General features: G+C 39.9%; 1 protein-coding gene across 15 annotated transcripts in view; it reads right to left on the bottom strand.

Moving 5' to 3' along the window:
• CLASP1 (cytoplasmic linker associated protein 1) overlaps positions 1-19523 on the bottom strand; it is a 144996-nt gene that overhangs the window by 16762 nt on the left and 108711 nt on the right. For 11 of the 15 annotated variants that reach the window (XM_032190583.1, XM_032190586.1, XM_032190589.1 and 8 more), the window contains 5 exons: positions 12220-12363; positions 10844-10950; positions 2856-3006; positions 1639-1885; positions 663-856 (listed from right to left, as the gene is read on the bottom strand). In XM_032190583.1, the coding sequence (XP_032046474.1) occupies positions 663-856; positions 1639-1885; positions 2856-3006; positions 10844-10950; positions 12220-12363 (843 nt within the window). The remainder of the gene's footprint in view (positions 1-662; positions 857-1638; positions 1886-2855; positions 3007-10843; positions 10951-12219; positions 12364-19523) is intronic. The other 4 variants (XM_032190584.1, XM_032190591.1, XM_032190592.1 and 1 more) reach the window with 1 other exon arrangement.

Genomic DNA, 19523 nt, shown 5'->3' with positions numbered 1-19523 from the left:
TGAGTTCCTCCTGTCTACATCTGTAGCTTCTTTTAATACTTTAGAACAAGATCCCCTGTAAAAGCAGTTTGCTCTTGATGAAATCCATCCTCTAAGATCTAATAGCCTGGATCTTTAACCTACACAGAGAAAAAAAATATTCATCTAGGCTGCCTTTACTCTCCCTTTTTGGGGAACGGGTGCAATGTGGCTAAGAGCTATTATTATGGAATAATGTGCATGCATTACTTTGTATATGTATTAGGTAATAGTATTCATTATTATACTATGTATTATGTGCCACATAATATGTATTATGTAATGATATTATGTAATTTCATCCTAATTTGGAAGTGAACAACATTTTAAATCTTAATTCTTACAAAATTGGAAAATAACTTCCTTTCCGACTCTAGTTCAATTTCCTAGTTATTTGCTACTAAACACTCTGAAGGGAAGGGAAAAAACTGGAGCACTTCAGAGTAGCTTGAAATTCGTCACTGAGCACACTGACAATGAAAGCAGTCAACAGCCTTCAAAGGAAGAAAAAATGAGCAGTGCAGCATCACTGAAGAGTTGCAATACAAACACAATAAATTTGATTTAATCTAACTTGCAGAACCTATCACCCTAGATAAAGGCAAACGAGCTAAGAAGAGCTGAGACAAAAATCTACATCTCACATCTTTGTCTCCAAGTGTCTCCAGCAGCAGGAGCAGAATGGTTTTGAAATGTTCCTCCCAAACTCCGAGATTATCTTCCCTTGTGATCTTCAGAAGTTCCAGGAGAGCTCCTTTTCGCTCCTCCACCCGTTCATTGTGGTTAGAGAGCTCTTTCAGAAGGTCAGCCACCAAATCCGAATGGTCAATGGGTACTTCTAGGACAAAGGGCAGCAAATCATTTGGGGAATGGGGAAAAGATCAAAGATGCCCATATTATTAATCCTCTACAGAACAAAGTGCACACAACAAGCCCCCCCTCTCCTGCCCCAGTCATCAAATCCCAAGTGGCCTAAGTTAAGCAGGAAAAAGGACCTGACTAGCCCAAAATTTCACTCAAGTTCATAATACTGCTCATGAGTCTGCACACAGCTTCTAACAAACGAAGAAGAGATGATGACTGTATTTCCTCCAGTTCCAATAATTACTTCTACAAGACGAGAACCGCCAGAGTTTGTCCTAGACACTCACACCCAAAACCAGTGATCACATGTATGACATTTAGATCAAAGTAGAGTGAGTCATCAGTACACTGCAGAGGGATAAAGCTAAGGTGCAGCACCCTTTAAATGAAGTGGAATGCTCAATAACAGCGAGCTAATGAATCATTTCAGTTTAGAGTAGGAGGTCCCCAGAGTAGTGTCCCTTACAGATGCATTTAATTTAGACTCTTAAGGGACTAGTTTGAGACAAACTCCAGGAGGAAGAGAAAAAAACAAAACCCACATTCAAACTGCAATTTAACATTTTCTTAATTGCCACAAATCAGGTTCTGCTGTTACATGAGAACACAGGACATTCCATGCCAAGCCTTGACTCAGGTACAAAATAATACTCGACATACGCATTGACAGGCATGTACCTGAGGAGCACTGCACGCATACAAATACCAGGAACAGAACAAGCTGCCTGCAGGTTTACAAGATAAGCTAATACAAACCATCCCGAAGCTGATCCATGTCATCATCAAACACTGCTTCCTTGAGGGCAGTCTTGTCATAAGTGTTAATTGTGTCGGAATAAGGATAGGGGTTATACTCTCGAGCACGTGGCCCTGAAAAGGCGCGGGGAGGCTGGGTGTTCAGTAAGGAGGTTTTGTTATCTAGAGCCATCCTTCCTCCTTCTACAATGTCACTGCTTCCGCGGACATCGCTAGTAGGTACCGCAAGGCCACCATCTCGAGACACCTGGGGATCCGACAGAAAAAGTCGTGAGACTCCTCAAAACCTGTAAAAGCTGTAAGCCTTTTTGAATCCATTCACCATAGGATCATGCATCAATTAATTTTGTATAGAATCCTTTATTTCTGCATTATTCTCGAATAAAACTTAGATTATCACCTCTTTCCCTAGCTTATGTAACAGAAGTATCTCAATCACAGGGCAAAAAGCTATGCTAACAGTCCTGAATATAATGTCTCAAGCTCTGGGTAATGACTAACTTACTAAGGAAAAGAAAATTAAGAGAATCAGTATCTTTCTTACGAAACCTCATGACCAACTGATAGAGGAAGCTAGATGATTGCCATTTTTGTTTTTCCCATGGTTGCCATAGAGGAGATTAGATGATTGCCAAGGGAGATTAAAGGTTGGACTAGATGATCTTAGAGGTCTTTTCCAATCCTATGGTGCTTAGCAAGCTAATGTGAAAGGGACAACACAAGAGTCCCAAAGAAAAAATATCAGACCACCAAGAATTTTTTGCTTTGAAGGCTAACAAATTACTAACCTGAACTTGTTCGCCCGGAGAGGAAGCAAAACTACCATTTAAAATTGACACAAATTTTGAATTCCGTATATTTGATTAAAACAAATGGTATCTCATGTAATAGGTAATTCTGTAACCAGTGATGCAGCGTAAGGCACCACATGAGTTGGGCACTCAGAGTGATTTCTTCATACATGAGACTTGCACAGTAATCCAGTAAGTATATTTCACAGGAGGTTAAACAGTTGTAAGGCAGCAAGGGACTACATTACTGGCAACCCAAAATTTAGGGATAGGAAGTTAGTAACCAGAGACTAACACCTGAAGGGAAAAACAGACCAAGAATAACTGGATTTTGTATGTACACTAGCTAACAATCCAAAGCCAGGTTTGAAAACAACGTTGTGAAACTTTACCTATCTCCAGATATTAATCAAACCAAGTACTTACAATGTCACAGTCTTTCTTTCCATCACGTTTAATTGGTTCATTCAGATCCTCTTGACTACGGAAACTAAATTTTTCAATCGCTTCTGTGACTCCACGAAGAGAGCTGTAGATTTCATCAGAATTTAGGTTCTCCGTGTCATAATCCAGCATACTAAAGACCAAACGTATATGAAATGTTACATATGAAATTGGAAATAACTTTTCACTTAATCAATAAATGTCAAGTTGGAGACAGATGATTTGGCGTACCATTTCTAACAGTGATTTGTAACAAAACATGAATGGAATCAAAGCAGACTTCAGATCTGAGTCTCCCCTCAAACTGAGCTAAATCTAGGAGAAGCTCGACTGAAATCAGTGGTATTATATTGCTGTGATTGAGGGCAAATAAGGTCCACTGTTTGTTACATTCCACAGCAGTGAGTATGCTAGCTTCTATCAACCAAAAACCTAGCGCCATCATGGTAATGGTGTTATTTAAAAAGAAAAATAACCACTATGAGAACTCAAAGGGTTGTGACAGCTGGTGGAAAATAAATCAACAAACTAAGTTTCATAATATAACAAATATACTCTGTCAATGGATTCAAATGCAATAGTTTTAAATGGAAACAGAAATGTACCTTGACATAAAAGCTTAATCTAATATATTCCAGTTTTCACTTAGAGAGTAGAAAAAACAAAACTACTTGCAAGATGCCTTGATAAGAACTACTGAAATATTGAGCCTAAATTTGAGAATTCTCTCACTCAAATAGAACACTTTCTTGCAGCCACTTTCTCAGAAATTCCTCATCAGCGTAAAGCCACACGAGTTTTGGGATTCCTTAAAGAGTTACCCAAAATTAAGTACCATGAAAAAAAATGCCTAGCATGCAAGGGCAGATGATACAAAAAAAGACGTGACTAGGAGGAGAAGCTCCTACATGCTTGGAGGAAATTACAAAGCAATATTGGCAGGGCTTTGCTCTATTCAGGGAGAAGTTGAGTTTGCATGACAATCAGTTTTCCAAGAGAGACTTTATGAAGAGACCCAGTAACTGAGAACAATTTCTCTGGGGGAGTGTTGGATCTTAATAGAGCCAGAAGCAAAGAAACCAAAAGAATTTAAGACATTTACATCAAGTTGTTTGTCAGTAAGTGGCAAGAAGTGGCTCCCTACAGGGGTGAATTACTATTTCTTAGCATTTTGGGAAGGATTACAGGATGGGCTTGGAGAAAGATGGCTGAACAAAGAGCCGTGCTCCTTTCTGTCTAAAGAAAGATTCCCTGTGAGATGGTGAAAAGATACTTTTCCCTGTGAAAAGTATCAAAAATAAAAAATCTCCTTTGAATCCTGATTACACAACCATTATTTTCTATAGAACTGAAAGTAGGATGTTAATTATCTAGAACTACTACTATTTTTTCTGGAAAAAACTCAAGAACTTTAGACAAAGGGTAAAATTGGTGTTGCCTGATTCCTTTGGGATTAACACACTGAAAATAGCCATAATCCCTGGCTCCCAAGCAACGTGCTCGCTCTACAATCACTCAAACCCCAGCACAAAGTATTCTGGCAGAGAAACCAAAGAACAACTCCCTGACTTTAAACAGTGCCTGTCAGGCCAGGCCTGGCTAGGAAGAAAGAAGCCACTTGAACAACAATCAAGACCAGGAAACAAAAGCTGTTTATAAACCTACAAAAGTCAGAGTATTTAGGGCCTTTCAGATAGCTGAATGAAACTAATGCACTGTGATTGCTTTCCAGACAAAAAAAAAAAAAAAAAAAAAAAAGCGGATGCAGATTTTTGATTCTTTTTAAGTTATCAGTCAGGGCTAGGACAATATTTGCTTCATACCATCTTGAAAATATTAATTTTGCACTCAAACATATTTAATTCATAGATCTTGAAGGGTTCTTCATACAATGCTTAAGTGAGCAATGGAAGGGCCATTACTGAAGGTATATATATATGACTGTAACTGTGTATCCACGCCACGAGATGAAATGACTTACCAAAGGCCACACAATTAAATCCATGGAGAAAAATAAAGAAATCATCACAGATGTACTGACATTAAATCTTCTGCTAAAGTCACTGCTTCTTTCATCAGGAATGAATTTTGCCCTATGCTGCTCCTAAAGTACAGATGAAAGTATATACTCTGCAATGCTAAATGACTACAGAAATTTCTGAATGAAGAACCACTGGATCTAATGAGTTTTCCAAAACCACCTTTTAATAAAATCTGAAGAACCCAGTGATTCCATATGTCAAGAATAAGCCTGTGTAAGAGATCACATTATGGCTGTGTTTTATACAAAATAAAACTCTACATGTAAACACCCATGTCTACTGACAGCATGCGTGCTGGAATACTTCACAGACAACATGATGGGGGAATAAAAAAATAAAAAATGGAGCTACACCCACCTGCCAGGGGTGAAAAGGCACAAAAACAAAAGAGTGATGCAGAAAACTAGAAGAAAGTCACAGGGTGAATAGGAAGTGAGTAGAGATGAGTAGTGTTTAGGGATGTCACAACATTATTTTCCACGTTGTGCTGCACTAAAACAGTAAGCGCTCTACAAGTTTGTCAAGACACAGATTTTAAGTTTTCCAGTCTGACATGAAACGTTTTACTTCCATAAACTATTATTCAGCTCCCAATTCAAAAAACGTGTAAGTAATCAACAGTTTAGGATCCTGAAGCAGTACACAGTAACCCACCTCTTTGCACTTTCAGGCTCTGGGCTGGAGTAAGTACCAAATTATTCCAAACCTGTCAGCTAATGAAATGAGGGAAAAATTATTCTAGACTAGTTTAACCAGAAAAATCAACATGGATCTCTTCCACAGATTTTCAGTATTCTAGAACAGAGTCATAACATGGATTTGATGCTTTAAATCCGCTGGTGTTCTTAGAATCCCATATTCTGTATCTTTATATTCTTTTTCAGTTGTCACAGACTGCCAGATTTTCAGTCCTCCAAGAGCTATTTGTTTGGGTTTGTTTCAATAGTTTACATTTAGGAACAGAGAGACTGCTGCCAGAGTATAAACTTAAAAAATAAAATCCAAGAGGTCTGAAATTAAATTTGGATTCAGATTGGTTTTTGATTAAAACAGTATATAGCTTTGGTCTAGTATACTGATTAAATACATAGATGTTAAAATTAGCTGTCAATAACCTCTAAACCTTGTGGCGAGAACATAGGATTACAATTCTAATTCCACACAACCCATTTCCAAGATGTTCCACAATACAATCACTGTGCAAGCAGCTGGTGAAATCCCATACATGTCCCCCTCACCGTCCTATCGATGTTCACTACTGCGGTTTGAACGTGTTCACGTGCCACTTCCACAGCAAATTGAAGGACGTGGCCTGCACTATCACAACGCAACAAGCGCCTGCAGAAAGTGCTCAAGAACTGTGTTCTGCGTCGGAGTCTAACTGTGAAACCTACACTCATTCAGGAAATCCAGGAGGAAGAAGTCAGCTGGAAAAAGTCACTTGGAGTTTTTCCACTCGTGTGCCACATCTTCCCAACCGAGTGAAGAAGCAGCTGACTGCCCTCTCCCCGCTCTGAGAGCTAACATCAGCCCATTTGCTTTTTCAACCAAATCCTCTAAAAATCATTTCCCACGTCTGAACAAATCCTGTGGTAGGAAAGGTAAATAATGCTGTGACATCTCAGACAAGTTGGTTTAACAGGTAGCTTGTTACCTGGGAGAATAAGAGCGCCTGAAAGTCTTGTGGGAAGGAGCGGTGGGGATGGAGTTAGGCTGAGAAAGGGGAGGGGGGTGCTTCGACAGCCCGTCTGCACTCCAACCCCAGAACCGACTGCAGTGATCAGAGGAGAAACGAAAGAGAAAAAACAGAGAAAGGAGAGGGAGAAAAAAAAAAAAAGAAACTATAATCTGAGTGGCTTAGTGCTGTCATGCTGCCTTGGAGAGAGAAAAAAATTAATAGAAACAAAATTAAGCAAGAATACTCCATTGAGCCCCTTAAGTCATTGCTTTGGCCTTTATTTCTCAGTTCCACTTTTTTTTTTCTTCCTCTAACACAAGGATATGGATCACACAAAAATAGTCCCTGGTAAACTGCATAAATGGATATAGTCTCTATAAACAACACTTAAAATGCTCTAAGTGAACCATCCCTGACCATGCATCTGTATCCAAACGCTACACAGATATTTGCAATCAACAGAATTTCCTGGAAGAAAGGAAACCCAGAGTTGGACTTAATGAGTAAATGAAAATCAGTCGCTAGTGTTAATGCATCATGGAAACTGGGGGCTTGGCCCTGGTCTTCGTAGACAAACCTGGGAAGACTGAGTTAAACCCAGCCTCCAAGTCAGTTCAAATTTCTTTTCAAACTTCTGCGTGGGCCTTTGGCTTACCAAATGATAACATGCCTTTGTGTCAAGGCATCGGTGTGAATTTGTTTAACCTTTGCTTTTGTCCTGTTCCCTTTGCATCACAGAGATTTTCCAAGTCATCATCTAAGCAACAATGTAGACGCTGGAGATGGTGGAATATTCAGGATACCACTTTGTTTCTATTAAGTATGTTTATCTCAGAAAGTCACATTTGTGTACACACAAGTGAAAGACACAAGGAGATTAGAAGTGGCAAACAAGCCAAGAATTGCTCCAGAGCAAATAGCAGCACTGCCAGTTGAAAACCCATCTGAAGTGTGGTGTCAAGAAATGCAGCTGTTAACCAGAAATAAAAGCCAGCTATTACAATCAACTATTACAGAAATACACACGACAGCCAGACTGCTCCCACAGCTCAGATCTCACCTACCTGCAAACAGGCCACTGAACAATGCAGGCTTGTCCTTATTGTGTAAGGTGGGTGGCTTATTTTAGTTCTTTTTCCACACCCTGCCTTGCTCAACTTAATACAGAAACCATTAAAGTTTACTTTTAATGGTATTTTCAATTAAAAACAAGCATGTAAGCTTTTAAAGCCAAATAAAATTATGTGGTTCCTATGACAAAAATAAGCACAATCATATGTAACCAAGTTTTCATCCTTTTATTTTGATATATTTCCTCTTGGAAGAATGAAATTTGTTCTTTTAGTAATTGGAACTATGTATAGGTTTTTGAGCTACCAATGAAGGCAAACTTATGTATTGTTATTACTTCAAATATTCCTAATGAATTCTAAGTGAAAATTCACAACCTGCATGTGACATCTTGGCTCAGAAGATCATTTGCTCATCAGAATGGCATTCATACACTGGAGCAATTCACAGCCTGGTATTTTTCTTTTTGTCATACTGTGCCACTTACTAAATCTAAGAAGATTCTCTCCATCCAACACAAACTCATATCCATTCTTCTGAGCATTTCCCAGGAAACAGTCTATCTTCTTAGTCAAGAACGTTTTGTTTGTTTGTTTGTTTGTTTTCTCCTATTGTTTTCAGTCTTCCCAAGTGCCCTCCCCAATTTTCTTCTTCTGAAAACACTTCCTTTCTCTATGACTCCTCTCCCCCAGAACTATCAGGACAACAAAAGCAGGTACAAATGCAGAAGCAACTCACAGATGCAGTGCGTATGTCCTAGTGACCATGAAAGCAGAACAGTATGGAGCAAATGCAAGCAGAAAGAAGGGCTTTGTCCAAGGCCCTGAGAGCAAGTAATCCTTCTGAACACACTAACAGCAGGGACTACACAATGTGTGGAGCACACATGATCATCTTGGTCAGCAGTTTAGCTGGTGGCATCAGCAAAGTCCACTTCAACCAGAACATTCACTATCCAGGCAGTTCAAATACATGTAATATACACACAAAACTAAGTCACTAGGAATTCATTTGGGATGGCAAAAATACATGAGAAGTAATGTGACCTGAGGGCAGTTGCAGACATACTTGCTATAGATAGTATCAATAAAGCTTTGCTGATTCATACCGAGAACATGGCTCACAAACCATTAATTATATGGGACAGCTCAGCAGCTTTTTTTTTTTTTTTTTTTTTTTTTTTTTTTTTTTTTTAATAACCCTACAAAACCCAAACTATCCTTTCTACTTGGGAGTCTAGATATCCCAGCCCCCAAAACACAGTCATCTTTATACATGACTCCTCCAATCTGTGTATCACAAGGAAGTTCAAAGGAAAATGTAATCCTCAAAATCAATGCTGGCATTGATTTTTTCTGTAACCCCAAAACAAGAACTGGAGCTAATCTTTTCAATCAACTGCTCTTGAGCTGCCTGTACAAGGCATAGGCATGGACAAGGTAAGCAGAGCCTGCACACAGGATACCCTACCAGGCTAAGATACTCAGAAAACCTTCATACAACCCTTTGGGAATGGGCCCCATAAAAGATATGGCAAACCTGGTTTCAAAGAATGGCTATACAGAGAAACAGCAGTAACATTTATCCTTTTACACTGCTACCAGAATGACCTGGAACAGCTCGTTTTTCGGGTTTGTAGAGAGAAAAGTCATGTTCTACATCACAAGATGAATTGCAAACCACAAGCATTTACAACGGGAAGATGACATGCATGACGTGATAAAAATGTAAAGACAAACTGAAGAGCAGCAAGTGAAGTGGCAGAAACGAGTTGTGTCACAATGGCAAAACTCAAAATGTACTGTAAAAGGTTGTGAATTTATAAAACGTGCCACATGCAAACATGGCCAAAGACTCAGTCATTGGGAGACATATCTCAGTTTGTAATTCCCATGACAAATATCAATCAGCACTGCAACAATACTCAAACTAGCAGAAGAGGAAGCAACGTTGTTGGAACCATTCCCCTGAAACTCTACCACTTAATTTCTTAATGAAACCTTTGTTGAAAAGCCTCATAATAGGCAACTCGACCTTGGCTTGCAAGCTATCAGTCTAGTTTTGGATTACAGCAGATTTAGGGTCACAAAGATGTATTTAGATATCCAAAATTTCCTCAGGAAACTGTGCCTTCCTCATATGCTGCTGGAATTAGTCTAACTGCTGCATTAAAGGCTAACAACCTGCGTTTTAACTGACACATGGAACTCAAATGCCTAGGCATCCCTCCAGACAAGGTTTAGCAAGTCACAACAGGGCTGATCAAGAGATTTCAGCACCAATTACTATAAAGGACTATGAAATGCAGTCCTTGCCCAGCATGTTTCCTTCTGTCTCTCCTTATGACTTAGTGAAGTGATGAGGCAGGGCAGGCAGACAGCAGCAGCTTTGAAGTATCCTCCAATATTTCTATGGCTCCAGAACACACTGTTTAAATCCATTATCTCTTCTGCTCTCAGTTTTTCTGTAACCCCAAAACGTACATTCCAAACATTCAAGAGTCCGTGTTTACTCAGCACAAAGTTTTGGAGTGGATTAATGTATTCTCGCACAGCATCTGCAGCTTCAGCAAGACACCTAATTACAACAGGCACCCTGCCCAAAGGATCAAGACACTACTCTGCTAGTGAGCAACCAGGAGGGTGATTTGCAAGTTGTTCAGCAATAAAATACCATCTCTGCTTGTTCTGCATCCTTAAAAAGCACAAGAGGGGAAGAGGGGAGACTTAGCATTTCTCTCAGCAGCACAAGAACTGCACTAGTGAGATGAATTACAGATCACTAGGGTATACCTAAGAAACAGATTCCCAAAACCCTTGATACCAAACCTTTCATGTACTTTGTGATATCTGCAGCCTAAACAAGACCTCATTTCTAATACTGCTATTCAATATTACCTTTATTAAATCCACAAATGTGATTCTGGAGAAGGCCTAGCTATGAAAGAAAATTAATATAAGAACAGACTTTAAGGTTACGCAGATCAGCACGAGGACTCAAACACTGAAGGCAATCACCAACCATGTATTACCGTGTTCAAAGCCTGTTCCTTTGGAGCCATTTACTGTAAACTTTTGGTGTCTCATTTGTTTTCAAAGTGAGTCATATTTTGAAAATGCATGCTCAGTGTTGAAATCCTTTAATATTTTGTAAGTGGTTTAATTAACCTGCCACATTACCTTGGAGACAGCCCACCATGGGAACAGTTGGTAGGTGAAGTTAAGGGGCTGGTTCTGCTGCTGGAGTGCCGGGAAGGAGTCCGACCAAGGGTATTGCTGGGAGAACCCTGGCACAGATGCAGGAAGACAGGGATTAGCAGTGTGTTGCAAGACACAGAGGAATACACAACAACAGCAACAGGTCCAAATATTGCCTTTGTTTGTGCTAGACAAGCTTAGAGAAGTTTTGGTTCTTGCTCCTAACCTAAAAGTCTGCAACCATGGCTCATGTAGTCAGAAATAAATTCTTGAACCTACTGCTAGAGGATCGAGAAGCACATGCACCCTTTTCTACAATCCAAAGAAACTGTAATTTTATCTCTGCAGCATGCATGCAAACATAGCCAGAAGAATGGTTTAGCAATCCACCAAGCTACCCAGGTTCTCAGACACTATTTTCCAGGCTCCAAAGTATGCAGACCATTACCCTGGCAATTTAACAATTTAATTATGCAGCTATTTTACGCATTGTCTAACGCATTGGGATTGTGCTTGTTATGAGCATAAGCAAGCAATCCAACTTATCATTTTTCCACTGGCCTGCATAATCATTTATATTGCAGCAAAATGAGTAGAAACCGTTCCCAATTCTGACTTAATTCACACAAGAGGAAGTTAAACGAGGTAGAAGGGACTAGAGAATCCAGTCCTTTCTCCTGGAAGCTTAATGCTGTAATTCTAGCTGACACAAAGGTCTATTTGTCTTTATGGAAGGGCAAAGATGGGAGGGTTCAAATTCCAGCAAATTTCACAAGATTTCCACATTAAAAAGACAAAAAAATATCCTAATCCTTCCTGCTCTGAGGGGAAAAAAGGTTTAGAAGCACAATTTAATTTTCTATTAACATATTCCCAGATAAATTAAAATATGCAAGTTCTCTACATAAAATCAAAACAGAAGGTAACAGTTGTCAGCTGAGGAATGAGACCTCTCAGGTTCAATTAAAGATGCTGCAAGTTTTTGTAGGGACAATATATCATCAAATGAACTGATTTTAATAGTAGCAGTACACCCAGTAAATCTGAGGGATCAGGGCCTCTGCTTTAGCCAAAAGGTCATTACTGGCAGAATTTTCAAAAGCACCAATGACTTGGAAAGCACAAACCCAGCAAACTTTCATGTGCTTCTCAGCTTTTTTTTTTTTTAAATCTACATTTGTTATGACTGTATTAAACTTAAAAATAACTTAATTATTAGTTTTAACAACCCCTATTAAAGCAACATCAAACAGAAGCCTCCAAGACAACAGCTACGGATAGTTTATGCTACTGAACATCTGCAACAGCTTATCAGGGAGCTTTAGTGCTCTGCTGTTTGCAATAACACGGGCTCTCACCACACTGGTGTTACTGGAGTTCTTGAGGTGGTTGTGCAGGAGCTTGGTAGCACCGTCCTGGAATGTTTTTGGCAAGGCACCAAGTAACATGGTAAACTCAGGAGTGTTCAGTTCGAAGAGGGAAATCAGGACGATTTGCGCTGCCTGAAAAGAAGAAAAGAAAAGATCACCGGTCTTTATTCTGAGCATGCATTCTGTTGGCAACAATCCTTATGGCAAATACATGTTCCATTAAGAAGATTCCCATATTAAACTTCTGACACATTCCTCGTCAAGCGTCACAAGGAATTACTAACTGCTATCATTACCTTTTCAGTTCTTTGAGCTTACAATACACTTTGGTGTTTGTATCATTAATTTATATCAGTAATTTCTCAGTTGTGTACAGTGTACTCAGGTGTGTACTATCTTACAGCTAGTGAGAAAAACCTTATGCTCCTGTCCAGCACATATTTTCATTGAAAAGTCACTGCAAAAATGTTCAGATAAGTATGAAGAATCTAGAACTACAATTTGTCATTCCCATATTACTTATTCTAAGTGCAAAAGGGACTAAAGTTCTCTTCCCATCCCACTTCCCTTCCTAAGGATCCAACAAATTTGTTTTATCAGACAATCCCTGCTCCTGTTTTCCCACCTTCCCTTGCCTCACCATTGAGGCTGTTTCAGCAACAGAAGTCTGGCTCAAGTGGAAGATCTACCAGGAGGGGGAGAAAAACCTTTCCCTCATCCCTAGACATCCCTAAAACCCCACCAGACTCTCTAAATTTAGGGAGTGTAACCAGCAAACCACCAAAACAACTGGCAATTTCACCATTACTTCCACTGTAAAGGGTTTTGCTGTATCTGTCTAAAGAGCTGCTGGCAGAACAGGATCTCCACTAACTCCATAAGTAAACATAAAGCTCTGCACGTCCTGAACTAAGACAATGGGATAAAATGGGAATGAAAGCAGAATAAATCACCAAATACAGATCTACAAGAGTAATTAATACCACGTGTTCCTAACTAGATTTCCCCAGCAACATATAACCCACGTGGATTGCACCAATCCTGCTTCCTTCTGCCCCTGCCTTGAGAATATATGAAGATACAATACAAAAAAGTGATTATAAGGACAGTAAAAATAAAGCAGTGGTGGAGGACATCTGCAGTGCCACCTTCTCCAGCTGTGGTCTAGCCATTGACACACCAACATCCAGAACATGTATCTGGATACAAAGCTAACAGGCTAAGAAGTGAGGCTACTTGTGCTTTTATTTTGGAACAGCACACAAACAGGCTTAGGAAGAGCAGACACTTGTGTCTTACCCTTTGGGAACTTTCCAACATTTCCTAAAAATGAAAAATAACTTTAAAGAGAGCAAAAATATAATTCACTATTGTGGGGATAACTGTACATTCATTATTCTCATCAGCTCAAAGGAGAAGGAACTTTTAGTAAATAACGTGTTTGTAAAGTTGTGATAATTAAGTGTATCTGCAGTTCCCTGTGAAGTGGAATCTGTTAGCAGATGATGAACTTGGGTACACAGAAACCCTTTCATAGTGGAGGAGCATCAAAGCACCTCATTGTTTCAGTATACAAATTGCAGTTCAAGCTACGCTGGTCCTTCTGCTCATCTGGTCAATTTGCAGCAACACAGCTTTGTGTAGAAAAACATTTTCCGTCTGTAGATCTCAAAGTTTAACAAGTAACATCCTTTCCAAATAGCCAACAAAGAAACTGAGGCACACAACACTCGACTGGCTTCCACGGACTGCAACAAACAGGTCTTCAGACTCTTCTTTTCAGACAGATCACGCTGCCTCCTGCCAGAACTCCCACTGACTTGAACAGAAACACAGCACGTCATTATTCACTTCGCACTAAGATCTACAGACGAGAAGCAGGGAGATAATTTTTCCCTGTGGTTTTCTTAATCCCAGACTCTACCATCATCTGGCCTGAGTTTTGGGCAGCTCTGTCAGGAAGCTTGCATGGTATCCAACAGGCAGGTGTATTTCTGTCAGTCGTGATCAAAGAACTTTAAAGGTTTCACCAACACACTATTTTCTGTAATAAAAATATTACTGTGAACAAGATCTCAAGATCAGCATGTTGAACTGAATGCAGAGTGACAAGTCATGCCAACATACAGTCACATTTGTGAACGCCATGCACATCCTGAACTGTTAGGAAATGGACATGCGGATCTTGTGTCAGAACAAGCAAATCTCACGTACATGAGGATAAAAAAGAAAAAAAAGAAAAAAAAAAAAAAGGAAAATTGATCAAGAAGGTTCCCAGGTTTAAAAATTGCTCAAAGACTAGAATACCTGGAGATATTCTAGCAGTCAGGTGCTGCCCACGGCACAGCAAGGCAGGAAAAGATTTAAGATACCTTTGCTCCACACGTGTCATCAATGGGTTAAAAATAAGATCAAACTTGGAAAACTCCTGTGTAAAAACAGCAAAAAAAAGCACAAGAGCATGTGCTCTCTATAACGCGGTATTCTGGAGGTATCTTTCTTGTGGTGTGCCAGAGGGGTCCAAAAAGCATCTCACAGACCTCTGAACAAGAATTTCACCAAAGCTCCTCCAGAGACTCTGTTCCTGTGGCTTCACGTTGAAGCAGAGGGTTACCTAACTGGTACAGGTTAGCCCTGACACACAGACACCGACAGCACCAATGCTGCACTACAGGAATCGCTGAAAACTTTCAGCTCCCATCAATCAGCTCAGTTTTGTTTCACTTCTTTGTCTTGGCTGTAATGAAAACAGAACTGTGCCCACCCTCCCTCTTTGCACAGACCACAGCTTGTTTTTAGCCCTGTCTGCCAGGCTGCCAGTATTTTGTGTACACTGTGCTCTCCAGTAGCTTTGTTACTGCCTGCAAGTAGGTCATTGGGCTTTGAATGGGGGGCTGCACAGTGGCTCACAACGTGCATACTCTCATGCAGCCTCAAAGCAAGCAGACCTATGGTCTATACTATTTGAAATAAAGCCAAGGGCTACTACAGCCTGTGAGTGGTGCTCCAGTAAAGCTCTCAAAAGCAAGGGCAGAGCTATGCGGGTTAATCTTGGCTGTGTTGTTTTTAAATAGTCCTTATTTAGTATACATTATCTAGTTGAAGGGCTTTTTTTCCCCTTCAAATAGTCCTTTGAGCTTTAAAATCTGTGAATTCTCAGCCTGTGACCGATTAGAGAACATTTTCATAATCAGTGGTCATTTCTGAAAATCTCAGTCCTTGTTTCACTGGATTACTGAAGGAGTAGATTAAAACACACCAGTAACAAAAATCTACTTCTGTACATAACGTACAAACATTCTCCATGCAACACTCATGCTTGATGACATATGATTTGAAGAGAGCAATACCTGAATTTCCCTTTGCCCTTGCATTCCCATACCATTACCATGGAACACTAATCCATCTCCTTTCAGCGAGAAATAATGTAGACCCTATAGATTATCTAATCTTAACGAGGCAGCTCTCTGCTGGCTCGAGCTAGAGAAACCCCAGTAAATAGCCTGCCTGTGCTAGTGAGGGGGTCTGGCTCCATGTCAGGTTGTTGAATCATTTGCAAAGGATTGCTTATGCAACTTCATTATTTTCCTTATAACAATGCAGCAAGAGATCAGGTTCCACAAGCTGGCAGCAGCTCCCAAAGTTTCATATTTATGCCAACGCAAAAGTCATGCTGTCTGACTGCCAGCTGCTGAAGGGACACAAGTGCTTTTGCAACTTGGAAGGTTTTGTTGCCGTTGTTGTTTTGCCTTTTTTTTAAATTATTTTATTAGAATCCAGTAACCTCTGCAAATTAGTTGAAATATATTAAAGACTTTTTGAAGCAGCTTGGGCTCATCATGCAGAGTGATCAGGCTAACTGGAAAAATGTTAAGGGGGAATGCTGTCAGTGGCCTAAGCTTAATACAAGCACCTTATGGTTGCTGCTGCAGCTGGTCCGATAACAACCAAGCAGAATGAGCAGCTACTTGCCTGAACTATTTGAAAACAGTTTTCAAGTTACTCAAACCTGTATCAGCGATGGGCTCACTACATTATCAGCCCCATAAAAGGGGAGGACCCCGAACTGTTAAGACACAAAACCAAAAATTAACAGAAAAGCATAAAGCCAAAAATTACTTGACACACAGACACACTTTCTTCAAGCTCCTAGTCAAGGTCTCTTTACACAGCCAGACCATTGAGACTGCAAACTAGATTAGTGTGATTAGTACACATAGCTTTTAGTCTACCTGTTTACATTTCTCTTCCAAGTTTCCTTCACCAGGCCCTGAGGAAGCCGCAGTTGTCCTAGCTGGCAAATCCTCACCTACCCAACTATGCATGGTCTAGGTTTGACAAACAGGAAAGTTGATATTATTTAAAGAAGGCATTTCAACTAAATCATCTAAACAGTACACATGCTATCTTTTTGCAGAAGAGTTTTAATCAGTTGCTTGCTTAACCTCAAGAAACAAAAAGCATTAATACTTGATTTAACTACAGGAGCATTCCTTTCAGCAGAGGGCAGCAGTGACTGAAAGTTATATTCAGCCACAATTCTCATGTTTACTGATCATCCATCCCTTAGAGCTCCTACGAGGAGCTTTGGCAGCTTCCTGATGATCTCCATAACTGCTTGAGAAGCCCTGCTGAGGTGCAGAGCCTCGGTGGCATGCTGCTCTGAGATGGCACCAGGGCATCCCAGGAACAGGAGCCTGCATCTGCCCGTGTCTATCCTTGCAGATGGGTCTCAGAGTTCAGAGCAAGATACAGTCGAGAACTTGCAAACTCATGACTCCAGCCTGGATGTCAGCCTAATAGACCAACATTGTCTACAGACACCTTCTGTAATGTGATTAGTCTGAAGAAGGTGCGCGTCTACTCACTTTTGAAAAAATATCCTCTGTATGCTTTATTCATTTCACCATTCAGCCTAGGGTAAATGTGGTTTTGGTAATGTAAGGCATACTGGAACAGAGAGACACTCATGTCCCTTGGACTTACACTAATCTGCAGATCAAATATAGATCCACAAAGATCAGGAGGCAACAGAGACACATTAGGCAGCTTGTATTAGCACACATTGGCATATGGCAATGCTTCGATCTTCTGATGAGCACAGCTGATGTTAAGTGAGTTAATTCACTTCCACTGAGTGTTTAGGGGCTTTAAACAAGCATTATTGAGGTGTACTTTCCAGCAGACAATTAACTGTGATTGGGCACTAAGCTAAAAAAAATGGCTGCCAAACAAGACCGCCTCTTTGTTCCCTTTTTGGGTCTATAATCAGATGAGAATAGCCATCCACATTACTGATATGGTAATATGAAACATCATTGTCATCAGTTCGTACATAACTCAAGCACATTAGCTTGATTTCCAGTTTTTAAATATACAAATTCCCAAGAGATTTGTATTAGAATATGCTGTTTACATCCATATCCTGAAAAGGAAGAAATTGCTTTTAAACAGATTTACATATAGAATTAATATACAGATTAAATCCACACTGTTTTATACAGCACACAATATATCATGAAAGGTTTTTACAAGTCCCAGATGGTTGCATTACATGTGTCAAAGGCATCTCAAACAAGTGCCAACTAGACCTATGCAGCACTGAATCACCACATTCTCATTACAGCTGTAGGATGGATTAAGACTCCCTATGCATGTTGTTCTTCTGTCACCTGGTCACAGCAAAGACTTGTAAAAATGTTCAAATTACTTCAGGAGAGCCAGATATTATCCCAGAAGTCAAGCTGATGAAGGCTACACTGTGAATAACTGCTTGTTATGAAATGGCATGTGAAGTAGAAATGGGTTGAAGGAGCTCCTATGGTACGCCTGGCATGATGTAGGTCTGAATTGAGAGGGTGATTCCCACACGTAAGCTAAGGAGGAAGAAAAGTTTCTGAAGACTGTAACAAAAACATGTCCTTTAAACTGCAAGGAGTTTCAAATCTTGATTTTCAAAATAGACCTGTCACTTATACCTATATAGGTGCACATATATTTTTCTATAGATGGCACGTACACAAAAATATTTTGTCCATACACATAGCATAAGCATGAATATTCACATTCTGTGAAGCAATTTTTTACAACATCAGGCACTTACAGTTTGAAGCAAACTGAAAAAAGGTAACTACTTCTATTAAAAGCTAAGCATCAGAGGATCCTATAAGGCTGTACAAATCCAAGAGATTCACTTTAAGGAAATCTAGCCCTGAGACCATGTTTCCAACAAGCATGCCATGATTTTCTTGCAACTAATGCTGGGAAAAGCAATTTACCTTACACTGCGTACAGTAAAAATATTTGGGCTCTCATAGCTCTCTAGCATCAAATTCAAAACAAACAGAAAATGAGGGCTACTGTTTTGGAAACAGGGTTAGGACACCAAGATCCTTTTTGTTCTAACAGCATTAAATCAAGTAAACACTGAAGTCCACCAAGTGTCAGTTTTGATACATTACGCTATTTTTCCCCTAACACCAACTAAGTTAAAATGCCTGAAAGGAGTTGCTCTTTGCATTTAGATCTTGTCTGACTTCTTTAGTCATCTCCTTTGACTAAAAGGCTCGTCTCAGAAGTACGGACACAGTCCGTAAGCCTGAGATCAAACCCTGAGGCCTGGTTCTCTGGTAACTCGATCCCTAACGGAGTCAATGAGACACGCAAGTTGTAGGCATATTGCAAAAATGCTGGAGAGCCCTCCAAGCCAGAGAGGCGAGGCCCTGCCTACTGGGGAATATTAAAACGATTTGCCATTCAAAATTATTTGTGTAAATGCCCTCTCCGTCACTGCTACTGTAACAGGCCATGGTCAGCAGTATTCATTGCCCAACGCTTAAGGATGAATGATGCCATGTCAGCTCACCAGGAGTCTTTGGGCGTGCTTTTGCAGTGAAATTTCTGTCACAGAATTGCTCGACTCAGCCTGACACTAAATAGAAAATTCGAGCTCCAGCAGAGATTTTAGAGGTTTCGTGACATCAAGCTGCAAAGGAGTCCAATTTCATTTCCTTAGTAGTGTTTGCTTTTCTGTTGGTTGCTAGTCCTGTTATAGACACTGAAGCGTTATTTTGCCCAAAGTTTCTTCAGGTTTTAGGTATTGTTTCCTTTTCAAAGTGACAATATTCAATATTTCTTGAGAAACAACATCTGGGACTACTAGTTGAAGAAATATCTGTTGGTTGTTTGAGCATATGAAGAATTTGTTGCTGCAGCTTTCTTTGAAATCTTCCTCATCTTCTAGACTAACTCAGATTCTTGACTAATCAGTTATTAAAAAAAATTGGTCCCAA

This window comes from Aythya fuligula, chromosome 6 (assembly GCF_009819795.1).
Source record: "Aythya fuligula isolate bAytFul2 chromosome 6, bAytFul2.pri, whole genome shotgun sequence".
Classification (NCBI taxonomy): domain Eukaryota; kingdom Metazoa; phylum Chordata; class Aves; order Anseriformes; family Anatidae; genus Aythya; species Aythya fuligula.
This window is presented reverse-complemented; position numbering and strand designations above follow the sequence as displayed.